The following is a 21,784-nucleotide window of genomic DNA, read 5'->3' as shown; positions in this document are numbered from 1 at the left end:
GTTCTGGGCTAAATGCGCACATAAGATGGTATTTTTACCAGCTGAGAACTGAAATGTTCTCAAAACAGCATCAGGAATTCCTCCGTCACACACAAACGAAGATCTGCTGCAAGAACACAATATTTCTGATGCCTGTACTGAACTGTAATAAACATCACAACTATGACGAGAAGAACCAGCATTCTGCATTTTAGGGTCACATCTTGTGACATCATGTCCTGTTTTTGATTTGTTTAGATGTCTTTGGTTTGGTTCTACTGAAATCTGAATGCAGCATAGACCAGATGTAATTTGGAAGTGGACTGAGTCCCGTCCTTTCAACGATCTCGGTCCGCTTGTTTGGTGTGCACCAGGGTTTGGATGGCAGTATTCACACTCACTGAAATGAATCACTTTAACAGAGCAATCACACCAGAGTTCATTTTGACCAAACCAAACCTGCCAAGTGTAAACACGCCCTTAGCTTTTTGATAACAGTTGCCACTACTACCTTGAGGCCAGATTTACAACTTAGTGTAAGAGCGCAATCCCATAAAAGTTTTGCGTGTGATCAACTGATGATGAGCAAATGAATGAACAGTCACAGCCGGATCATCCATAATGACCAATGCAATCTACCAAGAGCAGCGCAAATTAGCATCTGGTTTTGGGCATAAAATAATGGCGCAAATACCAGTAAATTAACTAGACTTAGGAAATCATCTTGCATGATTCATTTAAATACTCTTCTCCCATAAATTTTGCATCTGAAAGGGAAACTCCTACAAATGCAACAAGGTCAGCCGCAAAAACAACCCGGTCCATTTTTTTTTTTTTTATTAAACATTAGCATTATTGAAAGTCAAAACGCAAAATTCAATAAGTCCTTAGTCATTATTAGACTTATGATCTTATACTGTTGATGAATTATGACAATGTTTCCTTCACGGTTTTAATATTGTTATATGGTTTAGATGGTTGTAAATGTGCATATTTTGTCTCCCTAATCTTGAAAGAGCAGCTAGAAGTAGAGAAGAGTCCCAGTGAATTTCAGGCTTGTTTATAATTAAAATTAAAAGAACTAAACCTTTTCTGGATATTACTATATTTCTGTATATTTACACAAACTGTAACTGGCATGTCACTCAGTGTAAATGTGCAACTTCTCTCTGGGCCGCCAGTCATAGGAAAGACTAAGAACATTATTTAAAGGGGTGGTTGATTATGATTTCACTTTAAAAAAAAAAAAAAAAAAAACACTTTAGTGTGTAATGTTGCTGTTTGAGCATAAATAACATCTGCAAAGTTATGACTGTCAGCGAAGAGACGAGGAACACAGAGGTAAGTGATATAAACAACAGCAGGTTTATTGAATGGAGATGAAACAACAACACAGCAGAGAAAGCAGTCCAGGTAAGTAGGTGGGATATGGAATGTCTTGGTTCAGCTTATCTGTAAGTGATGCAGTCTTTGTTCCTTTTCCAGGAGATCCAGTGACTAACGAGCATGGAGACAACAGAGAGCAGGGGATGAGGAGAACCAGGACTGCTGGTGGGAACAACAGGTGAGTAGAGCACAGGTAAGATGATCCAGAAACACAAGGTAAAGTAATGATCACAGGTAAGAGGGTCGTGGCGCTTGACATAGTAGTAGACAATGACGTTGTCAAGTCAAGTCAAGTCACCTTTATTTATATAGCGCTTTTTACAATGTAGATTGTGTCAAAGCAGCTTTACATTGATAACTGGTACATTATTTGGCTGCACAGCAGCTCTTAAAAGAATAGTGTCAATGCAGGCAGATCAAAGCACTGTTGAATATCAAATGTCAAGTCAAATGTCAAGTGTCCCCAACTAAGCAAGCCAAAGGCGACAGCGGCAAGGAACCCAAACTCCATCAGGTGACATCAGGTGGCAGACAAGTGGCAAATAGGTGTTTAAATGGAGAAAAAAGCCTTGGGAGAAACCAGGCTTAGTCGGGGGGCCAGTTCTCCTCTGGCCAACAGTGCTTTGTTACGATTCAGGTAGCTATCATAAGTCCGACAGGATCGCAACATTTAAAGTATTTATTCCAGTTCCATCCAATTGAGGATCGTATTCATCATGGCGGTATGGACGGTTGTTGAGGAACTGTGTCGTGGCTGTTGTGTCGATGAGGCCCTCACAGTGGATGATCTAGTTGACTCAATCTCTGCTGATACTTCAGGGCTGCGTTGTGGTCGTGTCAAGGTGCAGGTCCTTGGTCTCATCTGGATACGGCCCGGATCCGGTTGACTACGGTGAACCTCGGGATAACCAGAAAGACTAATATTAGCGTAGATGCCATTCTTCTTCTGATGTAAAGAGTACATCAGGCATAATAGGAAGTGTTCCCGGTTCCAGCTGACCTAATTTATGCAGCCTAATAATCCTTTAACAGATTTGAAAATATAAATTGGTAATGTGTTATGTGTATGCCAGGTTAAAGAAATGCGTTTTTAGTCTAGATTTAAACTGACAGAGTGTGTCTGCTTCCCGAACAATGCTAGGAAGATTGTTCCAGAGTTTAGGTGCCAAATAGGAGAAGGATCTACCGCCTGCGGTTGATTTTGATATTCTAGGTATTATCAGCTGGCCTGAATTCTGAGATCGCAATAGACGTGAAGGACTATAATGAATTAGGAGCTCGCTCAGGTACTGGGGGGCTAAACCATTTAGTGCTTTGTAAGTAATTAGCAAGATTTTAAAATCTATACGATGTTTAACAGGAAGCCAATGCAGTGTTGACAGAACTGGGCTAATATGGTCATACTTCCTAGTTCTAGTAAGAACTCTAGCTGCTGCATTTTGTACGAGCTGTAGTTTATTTATCAGGCGAGCAGAACAACCACCCAGTAGAGCGTTACAGTAATCTAGCCTTGAGGTCATGAACGCATGAACTAACTGTTCTGCATTTTTTATTGAGAGCATATGTCGTAGTTTAGATATATTTTTAAGATGGAAGAATGCGGTTTTACAGATGCTAGTAACATGGCCTTCAAATGAAAGATTGGTATCAAAGAGCACACCCAGGTTCCTAAGTGACGACGAAGACTTAACAGAGCAGCCATCAAGTGTTAGACAGTATTCTAGGTTATTACGTGAAGAAGTTTTTGGTCCAAAAATTAGAATCTCTGTTTTTTCTGAATTTAGTAGTAGGAAATTACTGGTCATCCAATTTTTTATATCAGCTATGCATTCTGTTAATTTTGTGAATTGGTAGGTTTCGTCGGGGCGCGAAGAAATATAGAGCTGAGTATCATCAGCGTAACAGTGAAAACTAACACTATGCTTCCTAATGATATCTCCCAAGGGTAGCATGTACAGAGTGAACAGCAACGGTCCTAGTACTGAGCCTTGCGGTACTCCATATTGAACTTGTGATCGATATGACATCTCTTCGTTTACTACTACAAACTGATAACGGTCAGATAAGTATGATTTGAACCATGACAATGCAATTCCACTAATGCCAACATAATTTTCGAGTCTATTTAAAAGAATATTGTGATCAATAGTGTCAAATGCAACACTAAGATCCAGTAACACTAATAGAGAGATACAACCATGATCTGATGATAAGAGCAAATCATTAGTGACTCTAATGAGAGCAGTCTCAGTACTATGGTACGGTCTAAATCCTGACTGGAAATCCTCACAGATACTATTTCTTTCTAAAAAGGAACATAGTTGTGATGATACTACCTTTTCTAGTATTTTTGACAGAAAAGTGAGATTTGAGATCGGCCTGTAATTGACTAATTCTCTAGGATCAAGTTGTGGTTTTTTAATAAGAGGTTTAATAATAGCCAGCTTAAAAGTTTTTGGTACGTGTCCTAGTGATAAAGATGAATTGACGATATTAAGAAGAGGATCTATAACCTCTGGAAGCATTTCTTTCAATAGCTTAGTCGGTATAGGTTCTAACATACATGTTGTTGATTTTGATGATTTAACAAGTTTAGACAATTCTTCCTCTCCTAAAGCAGTAAATGAATTTAATTTTTCCTCAGGGACACTACAATGCACTATCTGACGCAATACTGTAATAGACGGTTGCATGGTTATAATTTTTTCTCTAATATTATCAATCTTGCAAGTAAAGAAGTTCATAAAGTCATTACTGCTGTGCTCTTTGGAAACATCAGAAGTTGAAGCTTTATTTCTTGTTAATTTAGCCACTGTATCAAATAAATACCTAGGGTTGTGTTTATTTTCTTCTAAAAGTTTTGAAAAATAAGCAGATCTAGCAGATTTTAAGGCCTTTCTGTACTCAATCATTCTCTCTCTCCACGAAAGGCGAAATACTTCTAGTTTTGTTTTCTTCCAGCTGCGCTCCATTTTTCTGGCTGCCAACTTTAGGGCCCGAGTGTGCTCATTGTACCATGGCATTGGATTAATTTCCTTAATCTTTTTTAAGCGCAAAGGAGCAACTGAGTCTAAAGTTGTGCATATCCATAGACGAAACCCAACCGTGAATGGAGTGTGTGAGGACCTTAAGAGTGGTGCAGAAGATGACTGGCAGCTGGTGGTGATCAGTGATTGGAAATGGAGTGCAGGTGAGGAACCAGAGGGATGCTGGGAAGTGGAGTCCGGGGAAGGTGAGACGGACAGTGTCTGTGACAATGACGCTCAAACTTCAATGCAAAGGGAGATATTTTCTTTTGCACAATTCTCTGTTTAAGGACTACAAAAAACGAGCTTCTTCCCGGGTTAGTGACATCACAAACCCTAACATTTACATTGCTAAAAATTAATCATTAAGGCTGAAAGTGTAACATAAAAGAAATAAAAATAAAAATCATTATTTTTTTTTACAAATAAATCTTTGTTAATTTACTTTGATAACTTGAGTAGCTCACTTAATTTGGATTTGTAACAAAAACATACTTTGTATAATTATACACTGCTAAAAAAAATTAAAAGAAACACTTTGAAAACACATCAGATCTCAATGGGTTAAAATATCATGCTGGAGATCTATACTGATATGGACTGGAACTGGTTGAAAATTATCAACCTACAGAGGACTGAATTCAAAGACACCCCGAAAATCAAAGTGAAAACATGATGCAGCAAGCTAGTCCATTTTGCTGAAATTTCATTGCAGCAACTCACAATGGTACTCAGTAGTTTGTATGGCCCCCACGTGCTCGTATGCATGCCTGACAATGAGACTAATGAGACGACAGATGGTGTCCTTTTCCTCCCAGATCTGGACCAGGGCATCACTGAGCTCCTGGACAGTCTGAGGTGCAACCTGGCGGCGTCGGATGGACCGAAACATAATGTCCCAGAGGTGTTCTACTGGATTTAGGTCAGACAAGCGTGGGGGCCATTCAATGGTATCAATTCCTTCATCCTCCAGGAACTGCCTGCATACTCTCGCCACATAAGGCCGGACATTGTTGTGCACCAGGAGGAACCCAGGACCCACTGCACCAGCGTAGGGTCTGACAATGGGTCCAAAGATTTCATCCCAATACCTAATGGCAGTCAGGGTGCCATTGTCTAGCCTGTAGAGGTCTGTGCATCTCTCCATGGATATGCCTCCCCAGACCATCACTGACCCACCACCAAACTGGTCATGCTGAACGATGTTACAGGCAGCATAACGTTCTCCACGGCTTCTCCAGACCCTTTCACGTCTGTCACATGTGCTCAGGCTGAACCTGCTCCGTGAAAAACACAGGGCGCCAGTGGCGGACCTGCAAATTCTGGTGTTCAATGGCAAATGCCAATCGAGCTCCATGGTGCCAGGCAGTGACCACAGGGCCCACTAGAGGACCTCGGGCACTCAGGCCACCCTCATGAAGTCTTTTTCTGATTGTTTGGTCAGAGACTTTCACACCAGTGGCCTGCTGAAGGTCATTTTGTAGGGCTCTGGCAGTGCTCATCCTGTTCCTTCTTGCACAAAGGAGCAGATACCGGTCCTGCTGATGGGTTAAGGACCTTCTATGGCCCTGTCCAGCTCTCCTAGAGTAACTGCCTGTCTCCTGGAATCTCCTCCATACTCTTGAGACTGTGCTGGGAGACACAGCAAACCTTCTGCCAATGGCACGTATTGATGTGCCATCCTGGAGGAGTTGGACTGCCTGTGCAACCTCTGTAGGGTCCAGGTATCGCCTCATGCTACCAGTAGTGACACTGACCCTAGCCAAATGCAAAACTAGTGAAAACAGTCAGAAAAGATGAGTAGGGAAAACAATGTCAGTGGCCTCCACCTGTAAAACCATTTCTGTTTTTTGGGGGTCGTCTCATTGTTGCCCATCTATTGCATCTGTTGTTAATTTCATTAACACCAAAGCAGCTGAAACTGATTAACAACCCCCTCTGCTGCTTAACTGACCAGATCAATATCCTAGGAGTTTAACTGACTTGATGCTGTTCTCTGATTGAAAAGTATTCCTTTAATATTTTTGAGCAGTGTATATCGCACATCTTATCCTGATTAATCTAGACAAGGCTTTGTAAACGTGCATTTTCAACATACTATTTAAGTAACATTTACTTAAAATATTTACTGCTGGATCTGGCTGATGCAATGAACCCTTTTCACATGTTATTTCTTTATACTGCAACATAAATCTAGCATTTTTTCTCAAATTTCATGTTTTAGGGTAATTTTATATGTAAGGGATAAGCCACGGCTAGCCATGCATTAAAGGATTTTAATGCATGACGTAGAGGAGAAGAACGCCTCTACTTCGTGCATTAAAATCCTTTAATGCATGGCTAGCCGTGGATTATCCCGCTTATACCTTGGTTATTTGGCAAGTTAAAAACAAGTTAAAGCTGTAACTGATGTTTACAGTGTAATTTTTTACACTGTAGTTACGTCTCGTTAGTTCTAGCACTCCGTCCGCTTTAAATAAAGTAGAGCCATCGGATTGCTTTTATTTTAATGAATTATCACATTTATTTAAATTCATTATTAAAAGAGAGAGACAGAGAACTGAAAGAGAAAGATCAGAGAGAGAGAGAGAGAGAGAGAGAGAGATGCGTGCGCGAGTTACCTGCACTGTGTGCGTCTCTTCTTTAAAGTCTACAGTCTGAAGTCCCCTCGTTGCTTAAGCATATAGCTAACATAGGCTAACTTAATGATTCTTTAATGGATTTATTAAAATTATTTACGAATGACAGGCAACACTGACAGTGACAAGGCAATCTTTATTTGAACTAATCATATTTATTTAAATGAATTATGTAGAGTGTGAAATAAAACCGGTGTCTCTAACCACAGTTTACTATAAATATAAAGACACATTACATTTATTGAAATGCATTAAATTAAATGAAAACAAAATTAAACAGTTGGAAATTTCGTTTGGGGATTGTTTTACTCATCATTATAGCCTACTAATTGATGTTAAACTCAACATTTCCATTTATCGTGAAATTAGACATGGAAAAGGGTAGGGTTATTTCAGGTTTAGGCTTGGAGGTGAAATTATGTTTCGCTTTGCTTGTTGAGGTTCTAGATGTCAGTATATAGCACTCCATGCCCTCCTCTCTGACAAAGATGGGGCCCAATATGACCGCAAACTCGCCTCGCATCGGTGGCCTGTCACTGACATGATCTGGCGACTTTCTAGTCCTGCATCAGAGAGTCGTCCAACGGCAGTGCTCCGCAAACTATGGTTTGTGTACATTTGTGAGATACCTTCCACCTGAACAACAAGAATTTAAAGTATACAATTTAGATTTGGAAAATAATATAAACACAGTTTAAATTCATGGGCAAAAACAAAATATCTATTATAAACATCTTCACGAATATTTTTTAGCATATTGCCAAGATAGTTGAGCCCCATCGGCTCCCTGGTGAACCACACTTCTCTGCTCTCAAGTTTGCACAGAGGCGACTCGGATGCAAATAGAATGCTCCGGCATTTTCTGGACACTTTGACAGATATTTTTTAAAGCTGTCCACGGGACAAAGTGGGTCGCCGGGGCTCGCAAACATAAATCCTTGTAAATTTTCTCTATCCGATGCAGTGGGATCCTTGTGGTTTTTTGTCTCTGGGTTATGCACCAGGGTCAGGTACTCTTTCCCATTCTCGTCTTGCTGGAGAACGAAAGACTCTTTTGATGGGTGTGAAAGGGGAGAGTGCAGGTGCATTTCTAATTTTCTCCAAGTCAGACTCAGTAATATGTGGATGATGAACGCTGGCGTCTTTTCCATTTTTCCTGTGGACGGCATTGCTTGACTTGAAGTCTTTATCACTTATGATGTTGTATTTTGTAATGTGACGGTTAATACCTGTTCTGAGACACATCAAACTTGCAACACTGTATTTGCGTCCAGCAGTAGACTGAAGAGAGGCATAAAACTCCCGCAATGTCTCATTTAAAAAAGAAGCAGAGTAGGTCTCGACATCACAATTGTTCTGTCTTTGGCGCAAAAAGTCACTGAAAGTGTTAACTGCCAATTTAGTTATCTTTTTCGTATTGACCTCATCTTGGTCGTCTTCTATCTTATCTAGCTCTGCCGGTGTTAATTCTTTGTGCCGCCTTTTGTCATTCAACGTCTTCTCCAAGTCTTCTATTTCGTCTTGTGCCTGGGCCCATTTCTCAAAATTGCCATATTCACCGTACAAATGAAACAATATGCAAAAATCATCCATTTAGCCTACCTAAATAAACGTTTTCATATATGTCTCTCACTCTGTTTGCAAGTGTAACTGTGTTACTATGGTTACCAATGTTTATAGTGGCGGATTAATTTCGATCTGTAATCAAACTGACTGGAACTGTGCATTAAACGGTTTTACTGCACACCTTCCAGCCAATCAGAATCGAATATTTAAACAGACCATGGTATAAATCTATATATTTTATATATTTTATAACAACGTTGTCTACAACAGACATGACCGTTGTTTCACGCCGCACTTCAACAGCTTGAAGCGGTCTACACTGGACGCATCAAAGCGAACATTACAAATCTATTCATTCTGCAACCGTGTGGATTACCTCAGGTATACAGGTTAACTGTTTACGGTCTCATCGCGCTGCACCGCATCCAGTATAGCTCACTGATTGTAACGGTTTCTTGCTTTTGACGTATGGTGACGTGCTGCTCACATCTTGCTGTAATCTTGTCTTTATTTATTTCCTTGTCTGGAAAGTCCTAGATTTTTTTTTTTTTTTTTTTTTTTTTTGCTGCTGAAATGGAAGCACTCAAAACAAGGATGTTCAATATTATATTTAAATTAACATTAACTTAATTTTATTGTGTATAATCTACTTACTGGGAGTAAGGAGATTTCTAATTCCCAGAATTCTTTGCATGGGATTTAATTGGAAGAGAAAATATTGAATTTGTTTACCTTTATGTGTTTTTAAGCGAGATAAGTATGTAAAAAGCTTGCAATTATTGTTTAATGTTCTATTAAGGTGGAAATTTTATTTTTTTTTTTTTTTTTTTTTTTTTTTTTTTTTCATGTTGGGAGTTTTGGGAGTTACCATTGTGGTAGTCGCCCACGGACCATTGGCTGAATGTCTGATGCACACTTAAGGATTAAGGATTAAGGACACACTTAAGTCGTCATCTGGTTGGTTGAATTCTACAGGATGTCTGGGAGACATGTGTGTCGCGTTCTTTAATGGTCTGCCTGGAAACAAATGCAGTGACACCAAACACCCTTGTGGAAGAAGAAGTCAAGTCAAGTCACCTTTATTTATATAGCGCTTTTTACAATGTAGATTGTGTCAAAGCAGCTTTACATTGATAACTGGTACATTGTTTGACTGCACAGCAGCTCTTAAAGAATAGTGTCAATGCAGGCAGATCAAAAGCACTGTTGAATATCAAAATGTCAAGTCAAGTGTCCCCAACTAAGCAAGCCAGAGGCGACAGCGGCAAGGAACCCAAACTCCATCAGGTGACATCAGGTGGCAGACAAGTGGCAAATTGGTGTTAAAATGGAGAAAAAAACCTTGGGAGAAACCAGGCTTAGTCGGGGTGCCAGTTCTCCTCTGGCCAACAGTGCTTTGTTACAATTCAGGTTGCTATCATAAGTCCAATAGGATCGCAACATTAAAAGTATTTATTTCAGTTCCATCCAATTGAGGATCGTATTCATCACGCCGGTATGGACGGTTGTTGAGGAACTGTGTCGTGGCTGTCGTGTCGATGAGGCCTTCACAGGGGATGATCTAGTTGACTCAATCTCTGCTGATACTTCAGGGCTGCGTTGTGGTCGTGTCAAGGTGCAGGTCCTTGGTCTCACCTGGATACGGCCCGGATCCGGTTGTCTACGGTGAACCTCGGGATAAACAGAAAGACTAATATTAGCGTAGATGCCATTCTTCTTCTGATGTAACGAGTACATCAGGTGTTATAGGAAGTGTTCCCGGTTCCGGCTGACCTAATTTATGCAGCCTAATAATCCTTTAACGGATTTGGAAATATAAATTGGTAATGTGTTATGTGTATGCCAGGTTAAAGAGATGCGTTTTTAGTCTAGATTTAAACTGACAGAGTGTGTCTGCTTCCCGAACAATGCTAGGAAGATTGTTCCAGAGTTTAGGTGCCAAATAGGAGAAGGATCTACCACCTGCAGTTGATTTTGATATTCTAGGTATTATCAGCTGGCCTGAATTCTGAGATCGCAATAGACGTGAAGGACTATAATGAATTAGGAGCTCGCTCAGGTACTGGGGAGCTAAACCATTTAGTGCTTTGTAAGTAATTAGCAAGATTTTAAAATCTATACGATGTTTAACAGGAAGCCAATGCAGTGTTGACAGAACTGGGCTAATATGGTCATACTTCCTGGTTCTAGTAAGAACTCTAGCTGCTGCATTTTGTACGAGCTGTAGTTTATTTATCAGGCGAGCAGAACAACCACCCAGTAGAGCGTTACAGTAATCTAGCCTTGAGGTCATGAACGCATGAACTAACTGTTCTGCATTTTTCATTGAGAGCATATGTCGTAGTTTAGATATATTTTTAAGATGGAAGAATGCGGTTTTACAGATGCTAGTAACATGGCCTTCAAATGAAAGATTGGTATCAAAGAGCACACCTAGGTTCCTAACTGACGACGAAGACTTAACAGAGCAGCCATCAAGTGTTAGACAATATTCTAGGTTATTACGTGAAGAAGTTTTTGGTCCCAAAATTAGAATCTCTGTTTTTTCTGAATTTAGTAGTAGGAAATTACTGGTCATCCAATTTTTTATATCAGCTATGCACTCCGTTAATTTTGTGAATTGGTAAGTTTCGTCAGGGCGCGAAGAAATATAGAGCTGAGTATCATCAGCGTAACAGTGAAAACTAACGCCATGCTTCCTAATGATATCTCCCAAGGGTAGCATGTACAGAGTGAACAGTAACGGTCCTAGTACTGAGCCTTGTGGTACTCCATATTGAACTTGTGATCGATATGACATGTCTTCGTTTACTACTACAAACTGATAACGGTCAGATGAGTATGATTTGAACCATGACAATGCAATTCCACTAATGCCAACATAATTGGTCTATTTAAAAGAATATTGTGATCAATAGTGTCAAATGCTGCACTAAGATCCAGTAACACTAATAGAGAGATACAACCACGATCTGATGATAAGAGCAAATCATTAGTAACTCTAATGAGAGCAGTCTCAGTACTATGGTACGGTCTAAATCCTGACTGGAAATCCTCACAGATACCATTTCTTTCTAAAAAGGAACATAGCTGTGATGATACTGCCTTTTCTAGTATTTTTGACAGAAAAGTGAGATTTGAGATCGGCCTGTAATTGACTAATTCTCTAGGATCAAGTTGTGGTTTTTTAATAAGAGGTTTAATAATAGCCAGCTTAAAAGTTTTTGGTACGTATCCTAATGATAAAGATGAATTGACGATATTGAGAAGAGGGTCTATGACCTCTGGAAGCATTTCTTTCAATAGCTTAGTCGGTATAGGGTCTAACATACATGTTGTTGATTTTGATGATTTAACAAGTTTAGACAATTCTTCCTCTCCTAAAGCAGTAAATGAATTGAATTTTTCCTCAGGGACACTACAATGCACTATCTGACACGATACTGTAGTAGACGGTTGCATGGTTATTATTTTTTCTCTAATATTATCAATCTTGCAAGTAAAGAAGTTCATAAAGTCATTACTGCTGTGCTCTTTGGAAACATCAGAAGTTGAAGCTTTATTTCTTGTTAATTTAGCCACTGTATCAAATAAATACCTAGGGTTGTGTTTATTTTCTTCTAAGAGTTTTGAAAAATAGGCAGATCTAGCAGATTTTAAGGCCTTTCTGTACTCAATCATTCTCTCTCTCCACGAAATACGAAATACTTCTAGTTTTGATTTCTTCCAGCTGCGCTCCATTTTTCTGGCTGCTAACTTTAGGGCCCGAGTGTGGTCATTGTACCATGGCATTGGATTAATTTCCTTAATCTTTTTTAAACGCAAAGGAGCAACTGAGTCTAATGTGCTGGAAAAGACAGAGGCAATAGTTTCTGTTGCAACATCGAGGTCTTCTAAGCTGTCTGGTATGCTAAGGCGATGAAAATGATCAGGAAGATTATTTATAAAGCAATCTTTAGTGGTAGAAGTGATGGTTCTACCATATTTATGGCATGGAGGCAGTTTAGCCGCCTTGACTAAATGTAGTATACACGAGACTAGATAATGATCTGAGATGTCGTCACTCTGCTGCAGAATTTCAACAGCATCAATATCGATTCCATGTGACAATATTAGATCTAAAGTATGATTATGACAATGAGTGGGTCCTGACACATGTTGTCTAACACCAATAGAGTTTAGAATATCTGCAAATGCCAATCCTAATGCGTCTTTTTTATTATCTACATGAATATTAAAATCACCAACAACAAGGACTTTACCTGCAGCTAGTACTAACTCTGATAGAAAGTCAGCAAATTCTTTGATAAAGTCTGTATTGTGTCCTGGTGGCCTGTATACAGTAGCCAGCACAAATGTCAACTTACATAATGTTACGTAAAGTACCATAGTTTCGAAGGAATTATATTTGAAAGACTTCTGACTAATACTGTAAATATTACTATAGATTACAGCAACACCTCCCCCTTTGCCTTTCTGACGGGCATTGTGTCGATAATCATAACCTTGAGGACTAGACTCATTTAAAGTAATGTAATCGTCCGGTTTTAGCCAAGTTTCTGTCAAACACAGCACATCTAGATTATTATCTTTGATAATATCATTAACAATAAGTGATTTTGAAGAAAGGGATCTAATATTTAACAACCCGAGTTTTATCATTTGTTTAGCATTATTATCTCTATTTTTTATTTGTTGAACATCAATTAAATTTTTACCATTAAATGGGTTTGGAAGTTTTTTGTTTTTACTAATTCGGGGTACAGACACAGTCTCTATTTGAAAATATCTAGGTGTAAGAGTTTCTATGTGTTGAGAGTTATCTGAATTTTCTGACTTCTGTAACGTGAGGCAGCTAGCAGACGGTCGGTTTAGCCAGTTTGTCTGCTGCTTTCTGACCTGGGCCCCAGTTTGTCATGTTTCAGTTCTAAGACTATGTGCCATATTACTAGAGAGAAGAGCAGCACCATCCCGGGAGGGATGAATACCATCTCTTTTTAACAGGTCAGGTCTGCCCCAAAAACTTTTCCAATTATCTATGAAACCTATATTATTTTGCGGACACCACTTAGACAGCCAGCCATTGAGTGATGATAATCTGCTAACTATCTCATCACTCCGACGAACAGGAAGGGGGCCAGAGCAAATTACTTCTCCTGACATTGTACTTGCGAGTTCACACACCTCTTTAATGTTAATTTTAGTGATCTCCGACTGGCGAAGTCGAACATCATTAGTGCCGACGTGAATAATAATCTTAGAGTATTTACGATTAGCATTAGCCAGCACTTTTAAATTTGCTTTGATGTCAGGTGCTCTGGCTCCCGGCAAACATGTGACTATGGTGGCTGGTGTCTCTATTTTCACGTTCCGTGTAATAGAATCGCCAATAACTAGGGCACTTTCAACAGGATTCTCAGTGGGTGTATCACTGAGTGGGGAGAACCTGTTTGATGTTCTTATTGGAACGGAAGAGTGGTGTTTTTCGCGGCTAGGCCGCCTCACCGTTACCCAAGTGCCCTGCTGCACGGGCTCTACAGCCGGAACCAAACAATGTACAGAGTTCACTAAGCTAGTCGCATCCAAAACAGTATCTGAAGCCCTTGCATTCTTACTATCCTCGATTAAAGTTTGGATGCGTGTCTCTAATTCTGAGATTCTCTCTGTCAGCCTGACTATTTCCCTACATTTATGACATGTAAATCCCTCATCACTGACAGAGAGAGCTATGGTAAACATGTGGCAAATGGAACAGGTAGCAATGCTGGGAGAGGATGACATGACTCACCGTGTTTGTAGACTGATCCGACTTACCACAGCTGTTTGAAGAACGCGTTGAAAAAGGAGCGCGCGAGCGACTGTTAACAAGTTGACAAGCTAGCGCTGCAAATGCAAATGCGTTGTAACAGCGATTTAGATTCAAATATTACAAGCTAGCGACGTCAGATTAGTGTGATAGGCAATATTACATATACGGTAATAAAAAAATAAGCAACAATGAATAAAAGTAAGAGATTCAAAACAAAGCTATACGGAGTTACAGACGCAAACCAATCTGAGCAGCGAGGCAGACAGGAGCAATCGACAGGAGCAATCGACAGCTATCTGCTACTTTTCAAGAACGCCATCATATTTACAACTGTAACAATGAGTGCTTACCGGGATCGACTAAACGCTGGATTTTCATAAGTATGTGAAGTTCGCGGCTCCGTTGTTGCAGTAAACTTGCATAACATTCTTGAATGAATAATTTATTAGATGCACGCCGGTTTGTTATTGTAGGAACATCGACTTTACATTTTCACGTCCCTAAACATGACACAAAACAAAAACTGTGAGTGGTTTCGTTACATGTCAGTCAAGCATCCTCTTGGGCGGTCCTTGGTCAATGAAAGCTGCATAGAGTCCAGACCCATTGTTGCCAGATGTGCGATAATTATCGTATTTGTACAATAACTTTGACCTCTGTACGATGTACGATCAATAATGAAAAAAATCCCATAATGTACGATAATTTCAGAATTTGACACTTCAAATGATTTTTTGACACTTTGACACTTCAAATGATGGTCGTTGTAAGGGCGTCTATATTCATTGATCTAGCTGTGGATCCTCTACGTCATAATTGTAAGGAGAACGTGAATGTTGTCAGGCATGTCTTCTATCTCAACTCATGTTACGTCTTCTCGACCAATCATCGTGGAGAATGACTCTCTCTCATGAGCACAAGTTAACGTTCCTGCCGCAGCGCTTTTAGGTCAGTTGTTTCCTCACTAAGGTACACCTAGCTATTTATCTATTGTGGTAATTTGCAGGTCATGCCAAAAAGTCATTGGTCTAGATAGCTGTATTCTGTACGTTTGACTTGTCAAGTCACTTTTATTTATATAGTGCTTTCTATAATGCAGATTGTGTCAAAGTAGCTTTACAAAGATAGAGGGAACATAATTTTGGTTGTACAGCAGCTAAAATAGTGTCATTGTCCAGCTTAAGTAAGTTCAGTGTTGATTCACTGTTGTAAAAATCATCAGTTATTAATTTAGTTATTTATCTATACTAAAAACTTGTGTACGATCATTTTCTTCTAAATACGATACTTTTGAGCTTCTGGTACGATACTTGGACATTTCCAATCTGGCAACACTGGTCCAGACCTTCTGCCATCAGTCTGAAGGTCTGGCTATGTGACACTGTCGTGGTGACGAGTGGAGCCTGACGTTAGGATGACGACAGTAGCACAGTGCATCATATGAAATGCTTTACTCAATGAGCAACTGTTAATAGCAGTATTGTTAAATTACATTAAAATGTGTTCACTGGAATTATTATAGCTGATCCAATACTGTGACTGCTGTGTAATATACAGAGTTCTCCTTATTGTCCTTCAGTCATCATCATCTGACAGGTCAGTTGGAAGATACTAAAAAAATATATATATATATATAACATTTTCAGACAGCTGCAGGGCTTTAGTCCATAATAAGCTGACAATGATAAATCCAAAGATGGAAATATTTATTATCAGACTTTATTGTAAAAACACCCTCCTGGCAAGTACATTTCACTAAAATAATGTTTTATTAGCACAGAACATTAAAATTAATCAGAAGTCGACTCAAATGCTCCCGTCTACAGTAACAAACCATATATCACATGCTTTGTAAATATATATAGTAAACTTAATTCCCATTAATATGTAGATTTCTCATGATGAGCTCAAATTTTGAAGTGCTTTAACAGAAAAGTACACAATTTGGAAATTATTATTTGAGGACTAAAAATCGAGATTTCATATGCGTGTATTTAAATTAATTTGTCGCACATTGAACAACTTTCCACGTCATTCCAAACCCCTTAAACTGGGTGTTTTTTTTCCCCCCCAAAATATATAGCAAGAAAATAAGTTTAATTATACTTAAATTCTCTTCATTCAATTACAATAGTTAAAATAAAAATAAAGAATTAAACTATAAAGCGTTCTTAAACTACGTCGTCATTTTTGCAAAACAGAAAAGATAACTACGAAAACTAGCTTTGAATGAGACACGGATTGAATAGTCATAAAGACGTTTAGAAAATCTACCCATTTCCAACTCAGTCTTTAGATGCTTATTTTTAGTTTGCAACAGATTCTACAAACAAGCTCTTTAACGAGAAAATGGATGGCTCTTAAAAGAGCCTTTGGGTTGTTGGGAGTCTAGGTTGGATCTCTACTTGGAGCTGGTGTACTTGGTCACTGCCTTGGTGCCCTCGGACACGGCGTGTTTGGCCAGCTCTCCGGGCAGCAGCAGACGCACGGCGGTCTGGATCTCTCTAGAAGTGATGGTGGAGCGCTTGTTGTAGTGAGCGAGACGAGACGACTCACCGGCGATGCGCTCGAAGATGTCGTTGACGAAAGAGTTCATGATGCCCATCGCTTTGGAAGAAATACCGGTGTCAGGATGAACCTGCTTCAAGACTTTGTAGACGTAGATAGCGTAACTCTCCTTCCTGGACCTCTTGCGCTTCTTTCCTCCCTTACCGGTAGTCTTCGTGACGGCCTTCTTTGAGCCCTTCTTAGGCGCGGACTTAGCTGGTTCAGGCATGACGCTACTTTACCGGAGACTTCACAAAGCAATGTAAAGTCAGAACCGATACAAAGGCATTTATAGTGAGCCCATGCTAATTTTCAAACAGATAGAGGACTATCTGATTGCCTCTTGTAATAGGCCAAACCCATAAACTTGTATTTCATTGGACAACTCAAAGCATCACGAGCGGAATGAGAGCCAATCACATGCGCCGCCGCCAACCGCTCAATGTTTGAACTACACCCTGACTGTTTCCTTTGTTTCCTTTCCGGCTCTTTTTATTATTATTAGTTTGAGAAAATAAGCAGTTCTAGACAATGGGAACCAATCATGTAAGTTTGAAACCCATTGAGGGAGTTTTAGAGGAAAGAGACCATTAAAGGTCAAATACTCTTTAAAAGCAGTTTTTGATCTGGACTTCATTGATTCATGAAACTACTAAACAATTTAAGCAGCAGGGATAATAAATAAAAGCCCATTTGTGCAAAACGAATACCAGTTTGGTTAATGTTTTCTGCATTTTTAGTTCTGCTAACGTTGGTCCTATTCTGATCCAATATTTTTCATTATTATTATTTTGCAAAACACCTTACTTAAAATTCCTACAGCGCTAAACATTAAAAAAAAAAAAAACTACTTATATTTTGGGTATCATCCGTCGATTAAAAAGTATGAAACGAAAAGGTAATAGTCCCGATACAGTACTTTAAGTCATTTATAAACTCATTAGTGATGTTTGTCAATAAAACCGAGTTTTATTGATTTTTATTTGACTCTTTATGTAACAGTGTGGGTGGCTCTTAAAAGAGCCGTTGGGTTGCTGTAGTTTTTGCCGATCTCAGTCGTTTAACCTCCGAAGCCGTACAGAGTGCGTCCCTGTCGCTTCAGCGCGTACACAACATCCATGGCGGTCACGGTCTTTCTCTTGGCGTGCTCGGTGTAGGTGACGGCATCGCGGATAACGTTTTCCAGAAACACCTTCAACACTCCGCGGGTCTCCTCGTAGATCAGACCGGAGATGCGCTTGACACCGCCACGGCGAGCGAGACGACGGATGGCGGGTTTGGTGATTCCTTGGATGTTATCGCGCAAAACTTTACGATGACGCTTGGCGCCTCCTTTTCCGAGTCCTTTACCGCCTTTGCCTCTTCCAGACATGTTTAACACAACTCTATAAAACTATGATAAAGAATGGATGATGAGCGTTTCTAGGAAGCCTTTTACAATTGCTTACAGGACCTGAGAGAAACCAACGCCGCGTCACAAGGCGCAACACGCCCCTCCCCTTTTTTGGCAGACTGTTTGAAGATAAAAAGTGTCAACCATCTGGGTACAAGGTCACTGGTTAAAAACTGTATAAATATAGGCAGTATATATATAGGCAGTTAGACACTGTTTGCAAATCTTATGCACTCTTTTTTGCAAAATTCTAAACACATTCTCACTCACTAAAACGCATATCGCACTGTGATACACTTGTGTTGTAAAACAGTGAACACAAGTGACAAAATTAAACAACTACAACACAGTTGTCATTGTTTACAAACAACGGCTCAAAATTGTTCACACTTGTTTATAATTATGTGATCAAACCAACTGTGGGAAATATAAGGCAGCTCAGAGTGCACAGGTGTATTGAATGATGATACGGGCAATTGACGGAAACAATGAGGGAGAGGAGAAAGAGGATGAAGGACGAGGAAGAGGATGGTGTGGAGAGTGTTGTCAGGGCTGGATCGGCACACCCGTCATTGCCTGTGATGTGGACAAAGTCCTGGACCCGACACAAAAACGTGATGTTGAGGCAGAATGAATCTCTCATTGAGATTTTGCAGTTGCACCACTTTTTGAGTGTACTGTAACATACTTTTCATTTAGAGTTTTCTTTGACCTGGACTTTTGCTTTTTTTTGGCCTACTGTATTGTTACAGTATGCAAGTGCTGAATATACAGACATTCAATACTATATAAAGTTTATAAACATAATTTAGGGAGAAACAAGCCCATCTAATCTTCCAATTAGATGTACTTCCAACAGTGAGTATATAAGCAGCTGCTTGACTCTCTTCAGTCTGAGCTGTTCCAGAATCCCTCCATCTCCACCTTCATCTCAGGTACCTTGCCATATGTAATCATATCTTATATCTATTCACTATATCAGAGCTCGAGTTGAAGCTGCTTCTTCGAGCCCCTCATCAGTGGACAGCAAGCCAAATAAGTTAACCTAATACCTTAAAAACTATATGGGCAAATATTTAAAAAAAAAAAAAAAAAAAAAGTTTATTACACATTTTGGGAGACACAAGTGAATAGGGAAACAAATTTACATCAATATTCCTATGAAATATTAGATATGAAAATCTTGCCAATTATTACTCGTTATTACAATTCTTATTTCATTACATATTGCCCCAAAAACACATTAATATTCAAATTACATACACAGTGTATATACATTGTACATAATGGGAAAACATGTTTATGGCCATTTTACACACATGTTGCATAAAGCAAAATGGTATATCAAATCATTCTGTTATATCTTTTACATAGTTGAGAATCATCTTTATACAAAGTTTGGTAAAAAAAAAAAAAAAAAAATCCTGAAACCTATAAATTTTAATTTTTAAATTTTTGAGATTTAAAAAATAAAATAAAAATCCCAATAAAAAACAATAAAAATTGTTTTTGCTTTTTCATGTCTATTTAGGTCTTATTTCTGGTGTCCACTACAGAGGACATACATGAATAATAAAAAATAAATAAATTAATTAAAAAAAAAAAAAAAAAAAAAAAAAAAAAAAATCACTTTTCAAAATTTCTTTTTTTTTTTTGTGGTCATTACATTTAGAGCATAAAAAAAAAAAGGGAATTTTTTTTTGGTATTCAGGAGGATATTTTATGGTCGTTTTTTCCCCCTCTTAATACTGAAAATTAATGCTATTTTATGATGTAGAGAAAAACCCAGCTAGCGTTAATGCAGTTTTCTAACGTTACTCATATTAAGCGTTAAACTGGAAATTCCCTCGTTCAGTGTAATTTTGGTGGCTCTTAAAAGAGCCTTTGGGGTTTGATGTGGCTGATGCGGGTTTAGGCACGCTCTCCGCGGATACGGCGGGCCAGCTGAATGTCCTTGGGCATGATGGTGACCCTCTTGGCGTGGATGGCGCACAGGTTGGTGTCCTCAAACAGACCGACCAAATAAGCCTCGCTGGCCTCCTGCAGGGCCATGACAGCGGAGCTCTGGAAGCGCAGATCTGTCTTGAAGTCCTGAGCGATTTCTCTCACCAGCCGCTGGAAGGGCAGTTTACGGATCAGCAGCTCGGTGGACTTCTGATAACGGCGGATCTCCCTGAGAGCCACGGTCCCGGGCCTGTAACGATGGGGCTTCTTGACGCCGCCGGTTGCTGGAGCGCTCTTACGGGCGGCTTTGGTAGCGAGCTGCTTCCTCGGTGCTTTGCCACCGGTGGATTTACGAGCGGTCTGCTTGGTTCTTGCCATTGCTGCAGTCTTTTTCTCTTTCTGTCCTGCGTACGCTGGAAATGCGCATTTCTGTTACACGCCTGCTTTTAAGGCATTGCACGGCCATGAGCTCACAGTATCGCGAGGGTGCCAAAGCTTGTGATTGGCTAATGTGTGACGTATGCTTATGACTGCTAGCCAATGACTGCGCGCTCCATCTTTTCAAACAAGCAGAGGGTTTCCCGCTCGATTTTGTTCCGTTTACTACTTTGCTCATCAAACAGTATAACACACTCAGAGGCTTTATACTTATATTGTTGTATTTATTTGTTCTGAAATATTCACTTTATTCCTAAAGATTGTGCTGATCTCAGATTCGAACAAGATCACGTCATCTGTATAAAAGCACTACAACAAAACAAAACACGAGCCCAAAAAAAAAAAAAAAAAACGATCTCTACCAAACAAAGTTACGGGACTACCATACGTTCAAAGCACTTTGTTCCTGCTACTATTTGTAAATGCCCATACGGAGCAATCCTACAATTAATGGTTTTGATGGGTCAAAATATATACATATGGTTTTGGTTTTTTTTGTTTGTTTTTAAAAACAAATCAACCCACTGGGTTTATGGCGTTATTAAAATATTAAAGAAAAGCGCTCTCTCTCAGATAAAATGGGTGGCTCTTAAAAGAGCCTTTGGGTTTCAATAAGACATTTGAGTCCGCTTATTTGGATTTGGCGGGTTTCTCGGTCTTCTTGGGCAGCAGCACAGCCTGGATGTTGGGCAGCACACCGCCCTGAGCGATGGTCACTCCGCCCAGAAGTTTGTTCAACTCTTCATCGTTGCGCACCGCCAGCTGCAGATGACGGGGAATGATGCGGGTCTTCTTGTTGTCCCGAGCGGCATTTCCAGCCAACTCCAGGATCTCAGCGGTAAGATACTCGAGCACAGCCGCCAGATAAACAGGAGCACCAGCACCGACGCGCTCGGCGTAATTGCCTTTGCGGAGAAGCCTGTGAACACGGCCGACGGGGAACTGCAATCCAGCCCTGGATGAGCGAGTCTTAGCCTTGGCTCTTGCTTTACCACCGGTTTTGCCTCTTCCGCTCATTTTTCTTTTTGTTGAACTGTTTTCCAAACAATGCAGAAAG

At 39.8% G+C, this 21,784-nt stretch overlaps 5 protein-coding genes across 5 annotated transcripts; all 5 read right to left on the bottom strand.

Annotated features, from left to right (window-relative positions):
• Positions 1-9,659: 9,659 nt before the first annotated feature.
• LOC127506784 (uncharacterized) lies at positions 9,660-14,691 on the bottom strand. The gene has a single exon (XM_051883616.1). The coding sequence runs from the start codon at positions 14,375-14,377 to the stop codon at positions 13,511-13,513; it is 867 nt and encodes a 288-aa protein (XP_051739576.1). The 5' UTR covers positions 14,378-14,691; the 3' UTR covers positions 9,660-13,510.
• Positions 14,692-16,104: 1,413 nt separating this feature from the next.
• On the bottom strand, positions 16,105-17,809 carry LOC127506891 (histone H2B-like). The gene has a single exon (XM_051883733.1). The coding sequence runs from the start codon at positions 17,179-17,181 to the stop codon at positions 16,807-16,809; it is 375 nt and encodes a 124-aa protein (XP_051739693.1). The 5' UTR covers positions 17,182-17,809; the 3' UTR covers positions 16,105-16,806.
• A 107-nt stretch (positions 17,810-17,916) lies between these two features.
• Positions 17,917-18,384, bottom strand: LOC127506909 (histone H4). The gene has a single exon (XM_051883753.1). The coding sequence runs from the start codon at positions 18,322-18,324 to the stop codon at positions 18,013-18,015; it is 312 nt and encodes a 103-aa protein (XP_051739713.1). The 5' UTR covers positions 18,325-18,384; the 3' UTR covers positions 17,917-18,012.
• A 1,833-nt stretch (positions 18,385-20,217) lies between these two features.
• LOC127506837 (histone H3) lies at positions 20,218-20,896 on the bottom strand. Its single transcript, XM_051883670.1, has one exon. The coding sequence runs from the start codon at positions 20,665-20,667 to the stop codon at positions 20,257-20,259; it is 411 nt and encodes a 136-aa protein (XP_051739630.1). The 5' UTR covers positions 20,668-20,896; the 3' UTR covers positions 20,218-20,256.
• A 435-nt stretch (positions 20,897-21,331) lies between these two features.
• LOC127506861 (histone H2A) lies at positions 21,332-21,777 on the bottom strand. Its single transcript, XM_051883696.1, has one exon. It carries the CDS (start codon positions 21,742-21,744, stop codon positions 21,358-21,360), a length of 387 nt encoding a protein of 128 aa, XP_051739656.1. The 5' UTR covers positions 21,745-21,777; the 3' UTR covers positions 21,332-21,357.
• Between the last annotated feature and the right edge of the window lie 7 nt (positions 21,778-21,784).

This window comes from Ctenopharyngodon idella, chromosome 24, assembly GCF_019924925.1.
Source record: "Ctenopharyngodon idella isolate HZGC_01 chromosome 24, HZGC01, whole genome shotgun sequence".
Classification (NCBI taxonomy): Eukaryota; Metazoa; Chordata; class Actinopteri; order Cypriniformes; family Xenocyprididae; genus Ctenopharyngodon; species Ctenopharyngodon idella.
This window is presented reverse-complemented; position numbering and strand designations above follow the sequence as displayed.